A 23297-nucleotide genomic window follows, 5' to 3' on the forward strand; every position below is an offset into this window, starting at 1 on the left:
CTGATTTAAATCTGCGATAAATACCGTTAAACCTATCCCTCAATGTACGAAAGTAATTTTGTTGGACGTAAGCTGTTCGTAGATGTCGGTATAACCTTAAAGTTTCCATCGTCGCCATGTTTGTAACATGGTTCACTTGCAAACAATACTTAAATTGTACGTTTACGATCTGTTTCTTATACGAAACTTTACATGCCTAGCTGCAATGATCCATTACTTATCGCTGTCAAACCAAAAGCTGAAGAAACTCTTCGTACGTTTTTGCTTAACATCTTGTAACAGAAAATACCTTGATACAAGTTGCAAATTTTCGCAGACGTAATACCATACACGTTTCTGGGTCTGAAGTCATGTGACGCTCCCATCATACAAGTTCGTTCGTCAGCTATAATTTTACTCCTGATAAAAAAAAGAATGAAGAATGAAAAATTGAGGTAAGTTTGGGGTGACTTCCAACGGTCAAATGTCTACACTAAGTTTGATAAAAAAATTAAAATAATTATTATATTTGTTTACCGTCAAATCACAATAAAATAATAAGATAAGATAATTAAAATGATTAAAATATCATCTTATGTTCCATTATCGAGCATTCGATTTACATCGGAACATTCACAACATGTTTCGGTTTTATGAAACTGTCATCAGGTGTAAATTATAAACTTTTAAACTCAAATTACAATTATTTATAGTTTTTTACAATTTTATACTTTTATCATCTTTCTCAGTATATTTTTTGGAAGTTGTGTTTAGATTTAATCATTTTAATTATCTTATCTTACTATTTTATTGTGATTTGACGGTAAACAAATATAATAATTATTTTAATTAATATCACAATATGACGCAACTATACTATCTCATAAAAAAACATTAGTCAACTGGTTCAAAATTTTAAATTGGGACACACAGACGTCGTTATAACACCAGGCTACTTTCTTCCCTTAATAAAGTAAAGAAGGCTAAGACATGTTGTTTTCCTTGGCCAAATACGATATTATGGTCCACTCTTTTAACAGAATGCGCTATTATATCCAAGGTTCCCACTCAACGAAAATACTTGTCTATAACTTTAATTGTTCTCAACCATATCATTTTAAAAGTCACTGATTTCATGCTCAACATGAATACGGACCAAACTAACCCATCGCATTAATATTAAACATAAAACGACAAGAGGAGTTGGGCATGAAGTTTTATGATCCCATGCGAATCTAGAATTGGCGCAGAATAAACCTTTGAAACACCAAACGCATGAAAAAATTGTGCGCATTTATATTAAGTATTATTTTAACACGCGGAAAACATATTCAATTACATATATCCCTACTTTCTACGTAATAATAATGTCAGCCCAATACCTCTTCATCAAATTTCTGATTTTTCCATGTTATCCAGCTGGGTGGGAACCCTGAAATTGGAGAATAACAGAAGGTTTATGATTCATACACAAATAAGCTATCCTATAAAGCAAAATATACCTTTAGGCCTAATTAAGCAACGTTCCTATACATGGAAGAACGAGATGGTTCGCTGTGTCAATTCGTGACTTCGCTTTTGCTAAGACACGAAACAGGCGATGGAAAATACAAGAACGTCAACATGCAGTTTATGTCCTACAGATATGAAATGTATTTTATTATTTAGTGTTTTGTCTGAGGACAGGTCCATATGAACAGGATCCTTCCATCCTTTTCTCGGACTGGGACTTGTTCATATACGTTCTTGGCAGATGATCCAGAAGTGGTTTGCCATTGCCTTCTTCTGTGTGTGAAGGGAGTAATTGTTGGGATGCCACGGAGGAAAACTCCGTGTTGATGCCTAGACCACGGCCTTGCCCAACACAAGTTATAAATTCGGGCACCGCCGGGAATCGAACCCGAGACCTCAGGATTACAAGGCCAGCGTTCTAACCGCTAGACCACCCCATCTTATTATTATTTAGTGTTCTGTCTGACGACAGGTCCATATGAACAGGATCCTTCCATCCTTTTCTCGGACTGGGACCTGTTCATATACGTTCTTGGCAGATGATCCAGAAGTGGTTTGCCATTGCCTTCTTCTGTGTGTGAATGGAGTAATTGTTGGGATGCCACGGAGGAAAACTCCGTGTTGTTGCCTAGACCACGGCCTTGCCCAACACAAGTTATAAATTCGGGCACCGCCGGGAATCGAACCCGAGACCTCAGGATTACAAGGCCAGCGTTCTAACCGCTAGACTACCTCATCTTATTATTATTTAGTGTTCTGTCTGACGACAGGTCCATATGAACAGGATCCTTCCATCCTTTTCTCGGACTGGGACTTGTTCATATACGTTCTTGGCAGATGATCCAGAAGTGGTTTGCCATTGCCTTCTTCTGTGTGTGAATGGAGTAATTGTTGGGATGCCACGGAGGAAAACTCCGTGTTGCCTAGACCACGGCCTTGCCCAACACAAGTTATAAATTCGGGCACCGCCGGGAATCGAACCCGAGACCTCAGGATTACAAGGCCAGCGTTCTAACCGCTAGACTACCTCATCTTATTATTATTTAGTGTTCTGTCTGACGACAGGTCCATATGAACAGGATCTTTCCATCCTTTTCTCGGACTGGGACTTGTTCATATACGTTCTTGGCAGATGATCCAGAAGTGGTTTGCCATTGCCTTCTTCTGTGTGTGAATGGAGTAATTGTTGGGATGCCACGGAGGAAAACTCCGTGTTGCCTAGACCACGACCTTGCCCAACACAAGTTATAAATTCGGGCACCGCCGGGAATCGAACCCGAGACCTCAGGATTACAAGGCCAGCGTTCTAACCGCTAGACTACCTCATCTTATTATTATTTAGTGTTCTGTCTGACGACAGGTCCATATGAACAGGATCCTTCCATCCTTTTCTCGGACTGGGACCTGTTCATATACGTTCTTGGCAGATGATCTAGAAGTGGTTTGCCATTGCCTTCTTCTGTGTGTGAATGGAGTAATTATTGGGATGCCACGGAGGAACGGGGGAAGCCCCCGGAGGAAAACTCCATGAAGTATAAACTTTAACACCGTGAGGTGGAATTAAGTCACGAATAGGGAGGAAACAGAAAGCAGAAATTATATTTCAGGACAAGCTCATAATAAATTAAATCCTCACATGGCAAACATGCTTCAGTATTACTAATCTCTCTTTACGTCCATAATGGCCTTCGGAACAGTAACGCCGTTTGTGTAGACACCGACGTTTTAGAGGAACACATTGCCTCCATCTTCAGCGATGTTTAATTTTGGAACAATATAAATGAAGAAAGTCACAGACTAGGTGATTGGGATTCAATTCCCAACAGGGCCATGGATCTATCATTTTTCCATCGTTAACTGACTGGCTCTGATATCCACTCAGCACCATATATAATGGGTATAGGGGGCTTATGCCCCTGGGGTAAGTAGGTCGGAACGTTAAACTCTATTTCTGACGTCAAAAATGTGTGGGTGTTTCGTTGTGTTGTATAATACGATAATAACTTACTTGAATTTTATAGGCCTATGACGTAATTCTGTCTCAGAAATAGAGAAAAACTTTTTACACAGGATCAAGACATAATCAGTTATGCTGGGTAAGTGGAATGTTAGAAAATGAAGTTACGTTGACAGACTATATTTAATCAGCTGTTGAAATACCAGTGCACAGATTTAAAACAGTACAAGACTCGTCACATTAAAGTTCACTAGATGTGTAAGTGCATGTTTGGAACGCAGATTTGTGGTGATTGTCCTGGCGAAGTAGCAAATTATTACGTCCTCTGCCCTAAGTTGAGGACTTCACCTCTGACACAGCACTCGGCCTTTAAAGGAGTTTTTAGTGCGTGGGATAAAATTACGGTAGAAGAAGTTTTGAAGAAAAAAAATGTCACTGATTTTATAGCAACATTAAGTTATTGGAGATGAAATAAATATTTATATCAATAATATGCTACAGCTGATAACGAATCTATGAAAATAACGTAGTTTTGACTCGTGTTTTAAAAATTCTCTTATTGCCCAAAGAAATCTAGTTTTAAAATAGAAACATGAATAAGGAAGTAAATATTTTCAGTAGTGGCTTTTATCGAATGACCGATTCACAATTTTAAGCTCTTATTTATAACAATTTTATTACATCTGTCTGAAGATGACTGTCTTGTGAGTTATTGCGCCGTGTGATCAGGTAGAAGTTTACCGACGTTTCAGACTATACGACCTAGAAGGCGGTCATCTTCATATTCGCCGTTGTGAGAAGTTTAAATTACACAATTTTGTTATCTGAATAAGGTTATTAGGTATAGAACTACCCTTGTGATGTCTAGGGGTAGAATAAGCCTCTATCTCTGTCAAAATGAGGGTTAGTGTCCGTTTTGAAAGAAATACTTCGTAATTTATTCCTCTAAAGTAATGACCATATTCTGATTGGTTGAGATAGCCCACAGTGCCATAGTTGGTCACATTTTTGTGAACTATCAGATAGGCCTAATCTTACACGGTTTCGGCAAACGAAGATAACAGAATCCGCGATACAGAGTCGCACTTAAAATATCTTCAATTACTCAGATGGCCAGGAAATTCCCTGTTATTATGAAGACATTATTCATTGTCGTGTTCACAGTAGCCTCACATTAGACATTGCCTTCTCAGCTTTGGTTTTGAAATTTTTTAAGGTGATAAACTTCTTAATGTCAAGATACGTTATCTCCAAGCCCAACCTCTTATACCTGCACGGAATTACACCTGTAGTCTAGATATTGAGTGTTCTTGACAAAAGTTTCCACACCATTTGAAAGAAATCTGACGTGCATTACAGAAACGTAACAATAATTGAGCTGTAAGTTTCCGGTTTGAAAGTGTAACGTATTATTCAAATAAAACGTGAGATAACATTAATGGAAGAAACATTTATTATTAATATCCTGCATATTACTTGGTTTATGGCAGCATTAAAAGTATTTATGGATTTTGGTTATTATTATTATTATTATTATTATTATTATTCTATAGACTGAGGATTATTCAAATGTATCCATACACACTCTACTGATGACAGTAAAAACGTAATGACAACTGACCTCGGTTATCGAACTAAGGACTCTCTAAATGCAAATCTGGAGTGGTAACCAATACATCACAACGCTCGATACAAGTACGGACACAATGTCAAATTCCACGAGGTATTTTAACTTTAGTAATAGATAATGCAAGCGATTACATGTACGATGAATCGGTAAGCCCAGATGATTTATTGTAACGTTGGCAAGGGCTACGGAAATGTTCAGACTTAGAGGCCAGGTTGGCTCAGCGAGCAGCTTGGAGCTCCTCAATAAATTTGATTTTGAAATATACTTACAGGAAAGTTGTTATAAATGGGGCGGTAGCCGATTTGTTTTCCTGTCAGTATAAATTCTGTTTAGATCCGGAAGCTGTGGGAAGAAATACCAGATACCGCGTTCTGCACAGACTACCTCAAATACCACGGATTTGGTCGTTATTTACTACGCTGAATACCGTCTTACTAGGGAACCTTGAGTGTCATTTCATGAAGGATTTTTTTCTCAAAAATACAAAACTCCAGTAAATTTTAAATTAAATTAAGTTCTTTTTTCTAACGAGCCGAACAGACAGTTACATGGATCATTTATAACATCAGCACAAGAATAAAAAATAAATACAAAGTATACAAAACAATAAAAAGTGAAACAGAATTAATTAATACAATCGACCTAAACACTTTCTCACATCGAGAACGTATCCCCAAAGGAGTGAAAAATTTTTATAAAAGGAAAAATATCTGCATATCATTTGCAGAAATGACACGCCTAGCTTCGTCTTAATTTACAGCTCACGCTGAAAGTAGAAAATTTTCTTATTTGCATTGTGGGCACACGAATACCAACAGTGTACATGATAGAATATCAATTATTTTTCCATTAACAATGAAAACACGGAAAATAAATAAAACATCCAAATGTCGTCGTCTAGAATAAAGAGTTCTGAAATTTACAGAATTTAAAATTAAATCTAAATTAAGTGAAATAAAAATAAATTGAAAAATATGATAATAACACAACTGTAAAACTTTCTTTGCTTATTTTGTATTCTATTGGAGTCAGTCGACATAAGATTATTTCACGTGACAGATGCATAATCTAGCTTTATCCTAATTAAAAGAATATAAAAAGAACACAAGACTATCTACAGAAGAGAAATTATAAGTAATAAAACTTAAAAAGTCCTAATGTCCTCAATGCATGAAAATATACAAAATCAACATGGGAATGAAAATACGTTTTACTAACATGATATCAACGTCCTTTATACAGGGTGGGCCAAAAGTCGAGCGCTACAAAAATATGCACAATGCGTTATAACAGAACGAGAGGGTAGGAAGTTGTACTCCCATGGAATGGCCACCACGGTCACCGGACCCCACGCTTCTAAATTTTCCTCTTACACCACCTAGAGTCTAACGTTTACGCCGACCGACCAAGAAATGTTCACGAATTGCAGAACGACACAAGGTTTTGAGTGTGATAGAATTACTGTAGACATGTTGCGGCGGTTGCAAGAAGCTTTTGAGTTCCGTCTCCATAAGTGCACGAATGACACAAATATTTGATAGAATATTATATTAAAAATATTTTGTAACGTAGAAATATAACAGATCAGAGGCTTTTTACAGATTTAAAGACGCCATACCTTGCGTCCTGTCCCTTAACCTCACACCCAAATTTCTCTTCTTTTTTTTATATCTTAATTGCGTCATGTTTGTGTTTTATTGATACAATATTTTATTTTCCGTCTATACACAAACTTAAAATAATGTTGTTTAAAATTACTTAAAATTATAACATTCTCAGTAGATACTGCATCTTGTTACATTTTTTGTATTGACGACATGTTTCAATGTGTATTACATCATCATCAGGTCTTAAAATCAAACAAATCAATATAAGCAACGCAAGATGTACAACAGTTTTTAAAATTGATAGACCTGATGATGATGTAATACACATCGAAACATGTCGTCAATATAAAATGTAACAAAATACAGTATCTACTGAGAATGTTATAATTTTAAGTAATTTTAAACAACATTATTTTAAGTTTGTGTATAGACGGAAAATAAAATATTGTACCAAATTTCTCGTACTGCCGACCACTGGTCCCTGGAACTGAAGCCCAATTCCGGGAAGAACACTGGACAGCGGAATGTCCAAGCTACGTCTAGTGCGTTGCACTAAAATAGTACAGGAATTACGGCGTGTACCACGGAAGAGTCCGGTTAGTTGCCGACGTGGGTTCTACAGTTTTGTCCCCGCTGTAATGGACTAATGACGGTTTAAACACTTGCTGTTCCGGATATTATGACCCCTGGCTTTTATTACTGCATTTAGTGTCATCTTTAAGTTCTGTAATATATTTGTTATTGACCCATAAGCGTTTACAGTGTTTAGTTTTGTGACGCATTGCCTTTACTCGTCTCCTATTTGATCCACGTAGGCAACCCACAGATCATACAACGCCACAGCGTAATTCAGTTTGCAGAGTTGGACACAACATCAAATCGACAGTGAAATCTTTATCCCTCAGTACGTTTGTTACTATACAGTTCTAAAATGTGTAATTCAATCCATTTCCCAGAACTTTTAGGAACTTCTCTTTAGTAGTTTAAATAAATATTGTTAAAAGTTAATAACAAATCTCGAGACTCTGTGTATATATATCATATTTATACGAGATTTTTACGTCAGCTTGTATGAATGGTGGCAGATTTTGCAACCAAAAGGCAGATGAAGAACACTGCTGAAGCTATTGAGTTCCACATACTTCAGCGAAGATCGACTTAGATCTTGACCTTTCATAGTTAGAAACACACACAAAAAAATTTGTGGAGCAAAAGTTTTGCATCAGTAAGGCCACGAGGGATGTAAGATCTCGAAGAAATAAGAGTAGTTCTACCCCCCCTTCCAAACTTCAGCAACTTTCGACATTTGAATTTTGTTAGTAAAACTTTCTATAACTATTGGACTACTGAAAACAAATAACTGTGAAAGTAAAGATTAACGAAAACTGCTCCATTGCTTAACAGTTTTAAAACCGAGATGGAAATTAATGCCGAAAGGCAGTTCTTTCTAGGAGTTCTTTATACTCTAGCGTGAGCGGAGAACATCCTGAGGGCACGTCCATGTCTGCCTATCTGTCTATCGCATTTCTCTTACTAAACAGGCAATTTGCAAGGCTTCTCCAAAGGATGACGCGAATCTAGGCGGCTGCAGTCCGAAAGTGTCTCTCCCGCCCAAACCAGAGGCTTCCACCCCAGATTGTGTCCAAGCGCGGTTCTTTGCCTCAGACATTTGACCCCCCTCGGTCTACCTCACTTTGGGGATTTGACCACAGGGTTTGGTTCCCGTGGTTTTTCTCTCTCCCCTCCCCCGCCGAGCCTTCGCTGGATTGGAAGTCCCTGAGCTTCCACTATCCCGGGTAAAATCACGAGGCCCCCGTAGGATCGAGACTTCTCCCGAAAGACTCCCCTAGATATTAACAGAGTTTTACCACCCATGCATTGAAGGTAACTGAGGTAAATGTCGAGACACAACCTCCTATCATATTATCGCAATAATAACCTCGGATAAGATTTCTGACCTTGTTATTCGTTTCGAGTAGAATGACAGAAACCCACATTTCTTTCGAATCGCGGTTACACCAAAGAAGCAACCTGGGAACATCATCGCTCGTGATGTCGCGTATTACAAAGGATACTCTCGAATCTTATAAACTTTCCCCCCAAGACAGGTCCGACAGTATTGTACACACCGTTTACTCCATGAAGTGAACGTTCTACGCTCAAGAGTATTTTATTGTTTTAATAAATTTAAGAAATGAAATGTCTTGTAAGACCCGTAAAATCACCTGCAAAATCACTACAAGCATTGAAGTTAAAATTTACTGAAATGGCTTTCTCAGAGCTGTAGCGCCGTGTAGTCTGGCAGAACTTTACCAGCGTTTCAGAGGTCTTTGCTGCCTCCATCATCAGGGCGATGAGTCACTCGTTGGTGAACTTCTACCAGACCACAAGCCTCTATAACCCAGAAGACAGCCATCTTTGTACTCACCGCCGTGAACACCTCAAATCTTAATTGAAGTGTACGGAATTTCTAATATTCTGGTTCCGTGCTTGTTACATTTATTATTATTGAGTGTTCTGTCTGACGACAGGTCCATATGAACAGGATCCTTCCATCCTTTTCTCGGACTGGGACCTGTTCATATACGTTCTTGGCAGATGATCCAGAAGTGGTTTGCCATTGCCTTCTTCTGTGTGTGAATGGAGTAATTGTTGGGATGCCATGGAGGAACACTCCGTGTTGCCTAGACCACGGCCTTGCCCAACACAAGTTATAAATTCGGGCACCGCCGGGAATCGAACCCGAGACCCCAGGATTACAAGGCCAGCGTTCTAACCGCTAGACCACCTCATCTTATTATTATTGAGTGTTCTGTCTGAGGACAGGTCCATATGAACAGGATCCTTCCATCCTTTTCTCGGACTGGGACCTGTTCATATACGTTCTTGGCAGATGATCCAGAAGTGGTTTGCCATTGCCTTCTTCTGTGTGTGAATGGAGTAATTGTTGGGATGCCACGGAGGAAAACTCCGTGTTGCCTAGACCACGGCCTTGCCCAACACAAGTTATAAATTCGGGCACCGCCGGGAATCGTACATTAACGTATTTAATTTATTTAACTGTAATTGCAAGTAATCTAAAATGCTTAATGAGACCAGCATTTCGGTGATTGAATTTAGCATTGTAGTCAATATAAGAACAAATGTCAGTAATTCAACCGGGCCACATACCCGGCACGTCTCCTCGCCCGTTCTCGGGCCAATTTGGCTCGTCGTCTTAGGCAGCAAATCACCAACAAGGCCAGCAGAGGAAATCCCAGAATGCAGGATACGATGGGGATCACGATCGATTCCGGAGACACTGCAACAAACACAGAAGGCTTACATTACTCACCATATTCGTGTACGTTCTGAAATCTCTATTAATCATCACCACGGGCTCACAACAGAGCTGAATGACTGTAATTCTGTGGTCGCACGTCGTATCCCGGCGTGGTCCGAATATGATCGAGCTGCCGTCTAACACAATGTCACTATCACTCACAGATTTGTAATTTAAAATCAGAGCTGAGCTTCATGTGAAGTAGGATTATATAGGAATTATACGGAACACAGTCAAATATGTCCCCCACCAAACTTTATGAAAATTTGTGGCGTTATTCCGGAGCTAAAACGAAAATTTGGAAAGACTAACAGTCACGATGTTGCCACATTTCACTAATAAAATGGAACCGTATGTAGTTATCACGTCAAAGCTTAGAAATACGATATTGAGCTTTTTTTATATAAAATGCATGCATATAGGTGTCAATACATTACGTTCATTAATTATAGGGGAACGTGTGGACGTGAATATGACTAAAACAATCAATGAACATAGGGACTTGCCGAGTACCAAGAATTAATTTCACAGGAGCTTCTAGGTTATCAATAGATTTTACTGCTATCTAGTGCCAGCCATTTGCTTCATAGTGGCCACCTCGATCACCAGACCTAAAGCTGACAGACTTGTGGCTTACGTAAAAATGAGGTTAGTAACTTTGGCAATGCCCAGAAGAGGCAGGAATCGAGATTTGAACCACATCTGGGCTGAAGTATGTGTTCATGAAAATTTCGATCAGTTAAACATTTGCAAACAAGTAAATGCTCCTTATGGCAAGCATTTTGCATGTCATAAATGTTGGAACATTATAATCCCGGACCTTCTTCTGTGACTATTCACAGATAAAATTCTATTCCTAAGCTCACTGGATGTTTCTGACTCACACTGACGTACTGAAACTCCACTTTCATTTATGGGACATAATTTAGAACATTCTGTATTCAGGGCGATTCTTAATTATTTGAAAGAAATAATATGTACAAGGACCGTGTTATACTTCTAACATGAATAAGATAGTGTAATTGCGTCATATTGTGAATATTATAACAATTATTTATTTTAATCCGTCTGATCACAATATTTAAAATTTCTTATAATTAAGATAATAAAATATCATTCATGTTCCATATCGATTGATCGATTTACATTTCGGAACATTTACACAACATGTTTCGGTTTTTATAAAACCATCATCAGGTGTAAAATATATCTAAGAACTTAAAACTCAATTATGATTTCTGTAGTTTTTTGGTGATGTTTCATTACGTTTGTTTTTCCATTTTTGGGCGAAGGTGTTGTTTTTCTTAAATGTTATTAGATGTACATATCGGCCTGTAAGTAAATGATTGAAAGAAACACTAAGGAATTTGAAAGAATTTATAAAATAATTTAGGGGATAAAATGAAAAATATATAAATTATAGTTAGAAAGTATCAATAAAATAGAAATAAAAATAAAACATACCAAAGATGTATGAGTGAGTGTCCCGATATGTCCAGAAGTACTACTGTCTTCGAATAGGTTTGGGTCAATGTTGTTGTTATCGAGACATGATAACACCGCGCTATTAAAACACTTTAGTATTTGAGATTCCCAGAACTGTAGGATTACAATTATATTCACCTGTGCAAACAAACAGACCACATGGAACGTATATATTTCACGGCAGAGAGCTTTGTTCCTATCGATTGTTACGCTCATGAACAAAAGAGGAGACGTACAGGAAAATTCCGATAGTTGGACAAACGCACAAACCACGAATAGCCTCTGGGGATACGGTAGAGGTTATTGAAACCTAATGAATACCACAGGCAGCTAAAATACTTTAGACATAATCAAAACTATAACGAGATGAATTATTGTAGTCAGACAACAGGATGCCTAAAAATAAATGTCCACCCTTGTTTTAAAGAAGGTTTTGGACGATGAAAACTGGATGTAATCTTCCGTCGCCAGCTGAAAAGCTTTGATCTTTGCAGTTCAGACCCACGTTTAAATACAACGGCGATAAATCTGTGGCTGAAAATTTTTCAGTAGAAAAGTATTAATATTTATAATTTTAAACAGGTTTGATATGCTGCCCCCCACATCAAGGTCATAGACTTTCTCAACTTCTGCAGAGCGCCCGTAGATTCCCGGCGGGCCTACGAAGCGACTTTCGATGGTAGGCGTGTGTTAATTTAATCTAACCTAAGGAATGGAATATAACATAAGCACAAGCCAGGGATAAATTCATTCAGCTCACGTATCCAATATGCTGTGAGCAGTATCTTCCACTCAGAGTAAAGTGTTAGAATTCGGCATCCAAGTGATGTGGAAAAGGAAGTCATCTGTGACAGCGAGAATTTCGCGTTAAACAATTTAAATAACTTCACCCCTCTGGAGCCACGTTCTCCAGATCTGCTTATTCTGTGTTACTCGACAGACGCCCGCCGGGTCGATTCTGACTTTCCTTTCATGAGAGCAAAAAATGTTTGCCGTCACTCAGAGGCTAGATATTCGAGAGCAGTTCGATTTACAGCTCCAATACGGTGATTACAGTTTCAATGTTTTTTTTAAGAATCCATTACACGTTTCGATCTTAATTGGTCATCTTCAGGTGGTTTTCTTTAACTGCTCGAAATTAATAGATATGTCTGCTAGGTTGACACATTTTCTGTTGTTAGCTTCACCATGTAATGGATGTCTTAAGGAGCTTACCTATTTAAATAGACTGGACTTAAACTAACTTATGCGATTTAATTGTCCAGTTATGAGCGAATTCCAGTAACGTCATATGCTTAAAACATAACCTCATATATTTTGTAATTCTTGGCGCGTGTACGGCCTGTGATTATGAAACTTACTTACTTACTTACTTACTTAGTGTTCTATCTGACGACAGGTCCATATGAACAGGATCCTTCCATCCTTTTCTCCGACTGGGACCTGTTCATATACGTTCTTAGCAGATGATCCAGAAGTAGTTTGCCATTGCCTTCTTCTGTGTGTGAATGGAGTAATTGTTGGGATGCCACGGAGAAACCGGGGAAGCCCCCGGAGGAAAACTCCGTGTTGCCTAGACCACGGCCTTGCCCAACACAAGTTATAAATTCGGGCATCGCCGGGAATCGAACCCGAGACCCCAGGATTACAAGGCCAGCGTTCTAACCGCTAGACCACCGTGGCACGGTGATTATGAAACATCCATATAAAATTTCAAAGCGCAATTATTACCCGTTGGTTAAGACCGTAAAACCGAAAGCTAGATGTAGATTTGAGCGGCCACCATTTTACAAATAAGACTTTAGTCTAATAGCAGTACACATATCTGTAAATTATTATCACATAATTTATGACGAAACTTAAAAATTAAAAGAGTTTGGATGAGTCACATTTACAAAAATACTTACACTTGTCGAAATGAATCAAAACCAGCATAACAGAGCTAGGTTTGTTTTCCAACACTGTGATAAAACACTAATGATTAGTGTTATGAGTTTATCATTACGTTAATGGCGGATGTAAGCTCGTAGCATCATTTAGTAACAACGTACATAAATCTCTCATCAAAATAGCCTTATTTTCCTGTACGACTGAATTTATAAATTACAACTAATTGATACAGTCCTCCACTAAGTCTAACACACATCCACCACGATTACCATAAAGCAAACAGCAAACGAGCGTGACAATACAACATATACATTGCGATCAATGCAATAAATCCGTATCTTATGGGGTCTGTAACACGTAGTGATGGAAAAGTCACGCAACCCATTCCTGACACAATTATATTTGTCAAAAATAAATTTTCACAGAAATCAGGAAACATGAATAATAACAGAGTTAATACAGAGTGTTGGAAATGTCGACCGCGTTCAGGGACGCACGAATTAATTATTTTTCTAGTCTTCGATGCGGAAAGGATTATCCAGACGAGACACTGTCGATTTCTTTGGCGCAGAAGAACCGGGAAATACACCCCTAAACACATTCTAGCCAGGTAATGTTCGACGATGAACACTCGTTACACTTCGACTGATTGAAGACAAATGGCGGACTGGGACGAACAGGTTACAGGCTCGTGTATTGTGGCAACGACGCTGTGTCTTTATGAATCAATTAGAACTGTATTGAACTGTTTTAATAAGGGTGGCGTGCCTTCTCGATCACTGTGTATAACAGAGTACCAGCACGAGAATCGAAACACAGGTCCTTGTAGCCTGGATAATAAACACGGGTTGGGATTTCTGGAAGAATAGAAAATAGAGAAAAGTACATTATGTGGAGCTTTACCTAACACTGTTAAGTCTGGAGTTATCAAATCAAGGTTGATAATGTAAGACTTGAGGTTCTCACAGCGGTGAGTACAAAGATTTCTGTCTTCTGGGTTGTTGCGCTGTGTAGACTGGTCGATGTTAACTAACGTTTCGGAGGTCATACTGCCTCCATCATCAGGGCGATGAATATGAAGATTTCTGTCTTCTGGGTTGTTGCGCTGTGTAGTCTGGTCGATGTTAACCAACGTTTCGGAGGTCATACTGCCTCCATCATCAGGGCGAAGAGTATGAAGATTTCTGTCTTCTGGGTTGTTGCGCTGTGTAGTCTGGTCGATGTTAACCAACGTTTCAGAGGTCATACTGCCTCCATCATCAGGGCGATGAGTATGAAGATTTCTGTCTTCTGGGTTGTTGCGCCGTGTAGTCTGGTAGATGTTAACCAACGTTTCAGAGGTCATACTGCCTCCATCATCAGGGCGATGAGTATGAAGATTTCTGTCTTCTGGGTTGTTGCGCTGTGTAGTCTGGTCGATGTTAACCAACGTTTCAGAGGTCATACTGCCTCCATCATCAGGGCGAAGAGTATGAAGATTTCTGTCTTCTGGGTTATTGCGCTGTGTAGTCTGGTCGATGTTAACCAACGTTTCGGAGGTCATATTGCCTCCGTCATCAGGGCGATGACGGAGGCAGTATCTTCAAGGTTAATAATGTTCACGGTACGTGTAAAACGCAAGTAAAAGATATATCACATCGAATTTTGTTGGAAAACATTCAAAAACGAGACCACTTGTGGACCTAAATTGGAAGAACGTGTTAAAATGAAGCCTATTCTGTCTTTTAAAAAAAACTGTGAGTGTGTGGAATAGATTAAACCGACTCAGGACAGGTTCCAGTGGCGGTCTCTTGTGAACAATACATAAACCTTGGGTTCCATCATACAAGTCGAGAAATTTCTTGATGAACTGACCTACAGACGTCTTGTCAAGGACTTAGATTCATGGAGTTCGGAGCAGAGATTACATAACTTGTTTGCTGTTTATTTAACGACCCTCGCAGTAGCTCAGAATATTCAGCGTCGAGTGACGAGAAGATTAATGAATTGGAAAGGATGTGGAAGGAAGCGGTCGTGGCCTAATTTAAGGTACTACGCTGTCATTTTGTTCAAAGGACTTACAGAAACCACGAAAGAGTACAGATTATAACTTTGCTTACAAGATAGTCAATTCTTTCTTTGCACACCTGTGACTTTGAGACCTCTGCTCCACTGAAATGTTCTTCTATGAACGTCCATCTTTTCTCCAGTAACAAATGAAGCACGAAGTCCATCTTGGCTGGGTCATAGCCATGTTGCAGAAGCAAAACGAACAAACTCGATTCACATTAAAGGCAGAGAATGTGAAGAGGACGGGGTGTTGTTGGGGCTTACGTACCTCGGATTCTGATCCGGTACGATTTTCCAAGAGAGTTGATAACGACGCGGTTCAGATTTCACGCTGACGCGACGGACCGTCGATGTAGTACGAGGTGCGATCGGAAGGTTTCAAGACTGCGCGTATAAAAACCCGTACACTTATCTCAGGTATTAAATTCATCCATCACCCTCGAAGTAGTTCCCCTGGGAGTGAACACAACGATCCCAGCGCCGCTGCCAAGCCTGGAAGCATCCCTGGAAATCTTTTTTTGTCAGCCTGTCAAGCACCATCTGCGATTCTGCCTGAATCTCTTGCCAAAGACTCGCCAAAACGGCTACGAAAACCTATGAAATGCTAAAGCTAGCATTTGGGGAGTCCGCAATGGGTCGTGCACAAACTTTTGTGTGGCATTCACGTTTTAAAAATGGCCGAACTTCTGTCGATGATGACGAGCGTTCTGGACGACCATCTTCGAGCACAACGCCCGAAAATGTTACGAAGATTCGGCAGGCCATTCACGAAGATCGACGTCGTACCATCAACGACTTGTGCGACATTGTTGGGATAGGCTATGGGACCTGTCAGCTGATTCTAAAGGAAGAACTCCACATGCGACGCCAAGGCTCCTGTCTGAGGACCAGAAGCAGAATCGACTTCTCGTTTGTCAGGAGCTCAAAGATCTTGCAAGAACCGACCCCAAATTCCTTTCTAAGCTCCGTGTGACTTCTTCCTCTTCCCAAAGATGAAAATTCAGCTAAAGGGAGGGAGATTTGAGACGATAGAAGAGATTCAGGCAGAATCGCAGATGGTGCTTGACAGGCTGACAAAGAAAGATTTCCAGGGATGCTTCCAGGCTTGGCAGCGGCGCTGGGATCGTTGTGTTCACTCCCAGGGGAACTACTTCGAGGGTGATGGATGAATTTAATACCTGAGATAAGTGTACGGGTTTTTATACGCGCAGTCTTGAAACTTTCCGATCGCACCTCGTATTACGTCTCGTCCTTTCATATTGCACTGGCTTCGTTCGCTAACAGCTCTCAACCACGTACTGACAGAAATAATAGTTCTACAGCCATTTCCTGTTCTGGAGTCAGCGGAGAACGAGCATTTTATTGTTACCGTTCTTTATAGAAGCTGGAAAGTCCAATCCATCGTCACAATAAAAACTGTTATAGAGAAAAATATTACCACGACCACAACTGAAATACTTCCGCGATACGTAGTTAAGAAAATAACGCCACTGCCTATCATATTCTGACCTTTAACAATTTCCGTGTCGATAAATCGATAATGACTTCCTAACCTTTTAATTTAAACTGTTTAATTGTGGAAGTAAAAATCAGACTGTGGAATCTAAAAAGTGAGGTATATTTTAAAACGAACGGTAATAATTTCGTCCTTGAATTCTGTTGTCCATCACTTACAGTTTTATAATAATCACTGCGTTTTCATCTTAAAATGTTAACACTGCCACCGCGTTGATATTTTTTCTTTAGTACAAGCGTACTAAAGAGAAGGAAGTGTGTAGGAATTAATTTTTATAATATTTGCCTCGTTGAATAAAAAAAAAAATTCTGACCGGGTGGTTATTACTTTCGGTTCAAATTACAGGCCTATAGACATGAAACGACCTACATTTATTTAATCTTGTAAGGTAGTATATTTGCGTCATATTGTGAATTAGGTTAATATTTTAATATTTTCCGTCAAATCACAATTTTAATAAGATAATAACTATATTATATTATATATATATATATATTATCTTATTAAAATTGTGATTTGACGGAAAATATTAAAATATTAATCTTGTAATAAGTTTTCGTCTGTTTACCCTGTTTATGATAGACACGTTTCGGCAGTTCTAGCATACTTACGTCATTTCATTAAAACGTTTCACAATTTGCGGGCGTCGCCATATTGCGCAGTACATTACACAGAATAAATGGCTGCGTACTGCAAAGGATAGAAAATGTGGCTACCTACGGAGTGATATATCCTCATTCCAGCACAGCGTGGTCGTTACTGGCGGCCCGCGGGTCACATCCTGACCGAGACCACTTGTAATCGGGCCCGAGAAATCATTTGTTTCTTTATTACCAATTATACAAGTTCCTGTATTTACTTTACTCTGAAGGATTTTAAAAAACCGTGATTCTTAACTCGTCTGATGTTTTACGTAAAATGTTATCGACTTTAAATCCCCACTTTAACAAGCAAGTTTTCCAGGTAAAATTGCGTCAGATACAAGCTGTTGTTGGAACGAAGTTAAAAGAATATGTAACTCCCAGTAACTTGTGAACACTACTACATTATTATTATTATTATTAAGTGTTCTGTCTTACGACAGGTCCATTGCTCTGCCCAAAAAGAGCTCTCCAGTTGTCCCTATTCTCGGCTTCTCGCTTTAATTCCTGGAACGTCATCTTCTTTCCTTGTTTAAGGTCGTCGGTTAGCTGTATCAATCTTCTTCCTAGTCCTCTCTTTCCTTCAACCTGGCCTTCGGTGACATCACTCAGTATCCCATTCCTTCTCATAATATGTCCCAGCCAGTTAGCTTTCCTTCGTGTAATCGCCTGCAGAATGCTTCTTTGCTCGTTGACTCTCCTCAATACTTCTTCGTTGGTCACTCGATCCGTCCACCTGATCTTCTCTATTCTTCTCCAACACCACATTTCAAAACTCTCCAGGTATTTCTGTTCCTTCTTCCTGAGTGTCCAAGTCTCTGCTCCATACGTAACACTTCACTAGTTTCTTCTTCATCTCCATGTATATTTAATTAATTATTATTAATGTTCTGCAGCGAAGAACACAAGAACACGATAATAAATACAGAAAGGAAACAACGAGGAGATTGTGTAAAATTACATGATTTTAGAGGACATTTATACATAAAGGCAACTTGCTACTGAATATATATTTTGTAATAACAGTTTAAATAAATTAAGTAAATTAGATTAAAATGAGAAAATTATGCAAAACAAAGACTGTACTAAATAATACGATTTAAATACTTAGAATTATAACACAAAGCTGATCAAAGCTGATTAATGGAGGATATAAAGAGGGAAAAAAATCTATACAAATGTATTTAATGCAATTAATATCTAATTTATGAATAGGAGAACAGTTTTGGTAGTATGTTATTAAGGGAATAGATTTCTTTTCAAAAAAGATTTGAGTATATATAATGGAAATATGTCAGTTATGAACGAGTAATGTTAATGACTATTAGTTTTCAAAAATTGTGCAAGGAGGTTTTGGCTCTTGGGACTTACAGTAAGACTATTCTTGGTGGCCTGAGGAAGGAAAGAAAATTGGACCACACTGCTCTACCATAAACGACCTAGCCTGATAAAACATTTTAAAATAATTAACTAAAACGTGTTCAACCTCACTGCACTCCTAACCTAAAATGTAACGCCAGCAACCACTGGGACTGAGTTCTCCGTCGAAGTGCTTTGTACTTTAGGCTTTGTACTAAATTCCACACAACTTCGAAAACTTTTCGTCTGAAAGTAACCTGCAACGCAAATGTTAAATTAGACAGCTGAAAGATTTTCTTGCTAACGAGGGATCAACACAGATCCATGGATCAGAGTTCACCAATGATAGATCAACCATTCCTATGAGCGTCGAAGCTGATGGTATTAAAACCTGGATTTGGTGCTGCCATCAAGTTCTTTTGTGAAAATATAGACCACATTCGCATTCACTGCATACAAATGAGATAAAATCAATACATTTTTTTAGAGGCTTCACAGCTCATGCGAGACCTTCACTGGTGATACCCATCAATCAATCAGAGATCTGCTACACGCCTTAAAGCTCTGCTTTGTGAGTGCCAAAGCGAACCTCCTTTGGCCAATTTTCTTCCGGATTTAATGCCGTATAAATGGATGTAGGTCAGTATCTTCCACCAATCAAATGTCAGCTGTTTCACCTAGGCTTCAGTAACACTATCAAATCTAAAACTTCTTGACGATAGTGAAGAGTCAATTGAATAAAAATTTACTTGGATATTATCCATCGTCTAGTAATAAAACGTAAAAAAACGTAAAACGACGTTTCGGAGATGGGGCTCTATCTCCGTCTTCAGGTTCCTACACAGTTGGGCCCACTAGATAGAGCTAATCCTTATCTCCGGACCACGTTTTTTACGTTTTATTACTAGACGATGGATAATATCCAAGTAAATTTTTATTCAATTCAGTAACACTGCTCACTGCTGAAGGAATAATTTTGTGTAGCATCTGAGGCCTATGTGGAATGTAAAATAAGGCATATGAGTCACATTCCTACGAAATATTCTTGCATTTATAGCCTTGCGTGCATTCAGGTTCGTTGTACAGAACGTCGCGGCGAGTGGTTGGCAGCCCTGCTTCGTTTTCAGGAGGTTCTGGGTTCAATTTTCGGCGCGAAGACCGACTATCCTGACTGAGGTGTTTCATTGACCTCAGTAGCAATCTCGTCAGTAATTCATGTAACTGGTCACAATACCATAAACAGCTGTTGACTATTTAAACCACAGCCCGAGAAATTAAAACAAAAAAAGTCTACAGAAATTTTAGCAGCAGTGCAATGTACGCAGATTTGAGCTGCGATATTGTGAGACAGAATTTTACTCGAAACTTTACTCAAAAATATCATGAAGCAACGAACGTTTTGTTTTATTTTTACCAATGAAGCCGTCTTCTCGCCAAACCATAGTTTATTAATTTTATTTCGAGATGCTGGAGAGGTAAACGTTTACGTATTTGAACAAACTCCACAGCTGTGTCATCAGGAAGAGGGAGACATTTTAATTCGGAATATTTATGCTGAGAATTTCCTTACACTTTTCTGCAGGATTCTGTTTTGCGACTTCATTAGTGGATCAGCTGTCTCCATTGAAAGAGTACTGAAGGAACAATAGACTAACCGTTGGAATGTAAAATAACACGCCTTTTCCTTTCTGATTCTCTCGCGTGAAGGAATGAAACAACAAAGTCTCATGGTTTCTCCATTTGGATACATACCTACTTCTTGGCAACGCTCTAGAGCGTGAATAAAGCTTGTAAAGAGAAAAAGGAGACCTCAGATTGTTTACAATTGATTAAAAAACATGGAGAGAACTAATGTGAAGAGAAGATGTAAGATGCATAGATGTAATCCAAGTCGGAATATTTTACAAATGAAAATACTTAATGATTTTTCAGACATCTCATTGGCCTCAGTTTTAATTCATTCATGATCTGCAGACATAAATTTATCTTCCTACTGAAACATAAACTACCTCGGTCATTTCTGAAACGACAACCATAATTACCTAACGAATAGTGTAAACTATTGAAAACTTACAGGAATCTACTATAAAAATTTCTGTACTGTTTTAAAGCTATTAAAACCACATACAAATTATATTTTCATGTAATTTATACGTTTCAAGAAATTTTTTTTAGGTTTAATGAATGCTATATCAGTGTGAGGAAACTTAACAACTTTTTTTTACATTTCTTTATCAATCTTAATTGCCCCGTAAACTTTAGACAGGTGATAATTTGTTACGTATCGTTAAATGTTATACGAAAAAATTGTCTCCAAACGCAACAATCCGGAGCGTAATCAAGCAGTTTACTTGGAGCAGGCGAATTACCTCGAACTGTGCTATTACGTCTTTCACTCAATGCCAAATTTGAACCATAATAACAGTTGAATAAATTAACCTGCTTTCCCATACCTTCGTGGTATGATGCATAATTAAGAACCAGAGTCGGTTTCCAGCATCGTACAATATGGGATCCGGGATTCTCAGTTACAAAAACGAGATGAATGATCGACTTCTTAATTGCATGTCATTTTCCTAAGTAGGCAGACAGCTGTAGGGCCTGTAGTTATATTAAGAACATCTCTTAACACAGAAAGCCCTTCTGTCGGAAACCGAGTCTGGGAAAAGAAAATGTCGTCTTTTAAGCTTCTGAAGAGATACAAGTGCAATTTGTTACTAACAGAAGTACATATTTATTTGTGACGGTAATATGTCTGCTTCCTAAGTATAATATTAAAACATATAACCGTTTTTTGTTATTAAACGTATGACTTCAATTACAAAAATACGAATTTTATATTATGAAGTTTCATATTCCCGCAAAACGTCAGGAATTATTACACGCATTATTAAATCAACTCTTCTCCTGATTTCACTGAATATACGGAAAGTCTACATCCGTTCTGGTTGAATTTTCGGATGATTCATTAGTAATTCGTACAGTATGACTTCGTCCTCCGTTCTGAGGACGAGACACGATTCTAACCTCACAAGCTCCTAACAGACTTTTGCATTTTTGTTCATGCTACATGCATAGCTCATGCGGTCCGTTCGTTTTCCATCATTCCCGTTACCGCTGAACATTTCTCAACGGCGTATTAAGCGAGATCGAGAAGTAACAGCGATAAATCATCGCCTGCTTCACATCCATCGCAATAGAAAATGCATTAGAAAAATGTTTGCTAACACAGACTTCACTACAGCGTATTTTAACACAATACTAAATCAGACCGAAGTACCAGATTAGTTTGCCTTCACCGATTAATACTGGTAGTTCCTGTTCTATCAGAAACCACGAAATATAGGGATTACGTTACAGCCCGAAGCCTTTCTATTACGTAGACTAAAACACGGGGCACATATCCCATATGAAAGGGCAAATAAGAACTGAGATTCTGCATCAAATGTACTTTAAAGGAAACTGGAAATAGGGGCGAAGTCGGTTTACTGGCATTTCAAAACCAGTGTCACCTCAGTGAATACATTTTATAATAACGGTGTCCTGAGGGCATTCATTTTTCATATGATGACATTGCGTGTAGCCAGGAAAAAACTTTTAAACTAAAACCGAGCTGATAAATGGATGGGTTTCAGTTTACAGATCTGTCCGCATGGCTCTCCCACGACCGCCATATTTCATGACATAAACCCCCAAGAGAAACGACTCCAGGGATACTTACCCCCTCCATCCCACCCCCATGCAGAAGAGGAATGTTACGTGTGTAAATATGGGGTTGTTCTTGAAGTAGAAGACGCAAGGGTAACTTTCATGTACAACGACGTTCTGCACATAAGGTCTCGTTTTACGCCATAAAGAAACGATACTGAGAAATAATTCAAGCAGCAAATTATTATCGCAAATCAGTTGAAAATGGAAGTACCTGGCCACAAACTTTACAAGCCAGGGTTGAATTTTAGATGACAGTAATACAGAAATACGTCGAACAGATTCGTGCCGTAATTCGAGTCCAGAAACAATCACAGTCGCGCGTTTAAAGGCTTTTGACAAATAATCTGCCAATTAAATTAATAACGACCTTTGTATTGTGGTTATGTTGAGGGATTAGATACAACACAAATCTGACAATTAAGGACAAGATATTTAACATTGTACCCAAATAATTATTATATTTGTTTACCGTCAAATCACAATAAAATAGTAAGATAAGATAATTAAAATGATTAAAATATCATCTTATGTTCCATATCGAGCATTCGATTTACATCGGAATGTTCCATATCGAGCATTCGATTTACATAAGAATGTTCCGTTCCGATGTAAATCGAATGCTCGATATGGAACATTCCG

The 23297-nt window shown here is 38.6% G+C and overlaps 1 protein-coding gene across 5 annotated transcripts in view; it reads right to left on the minus strand.

Moving 5' to 3' along the window:
• Positions 1-23297, minus strand: part of LOC110835936 (uncharacterized) — a 221932-nt gene that overhangs the window by 11334 nt on the left and 187301 nt on the right. For all 5 annotated transcript variants that reach the window (XR_015532663.1, XM_087340734.1, XM_087340735.1 and 2 more), the window contains one exon: positions 9857-9986. Coding sequence is in view for 4 of the 5 variants with exons in the window: in XM_087340734.1 (XP_087196860.1) it covers positions 9857-9986 (130 nt within the window). In the remaining variant the exon portion in view is untranslated. The remainder of the gene's footprint in view (positions 1-9856; positions 9987-23297) is intronic.

Source organism: Zootermopsis nevadensis, unplaced genomic scaffold, assembly GCF_977971745.1.
Source record: "Zootermopsis nevadensis isolate Lab colony 2312 unplaced genomic scaffold, Znev_1.0 Znev_ptg000061l, whole genome shotgun sequence".
NCBI classification, from domain to species: Eukaryota; Metazoa; Arthropoda; class Insecta; order Blattodea; family Termopsidae; genus Zootermopsis; species Zootermopsis nevadensis.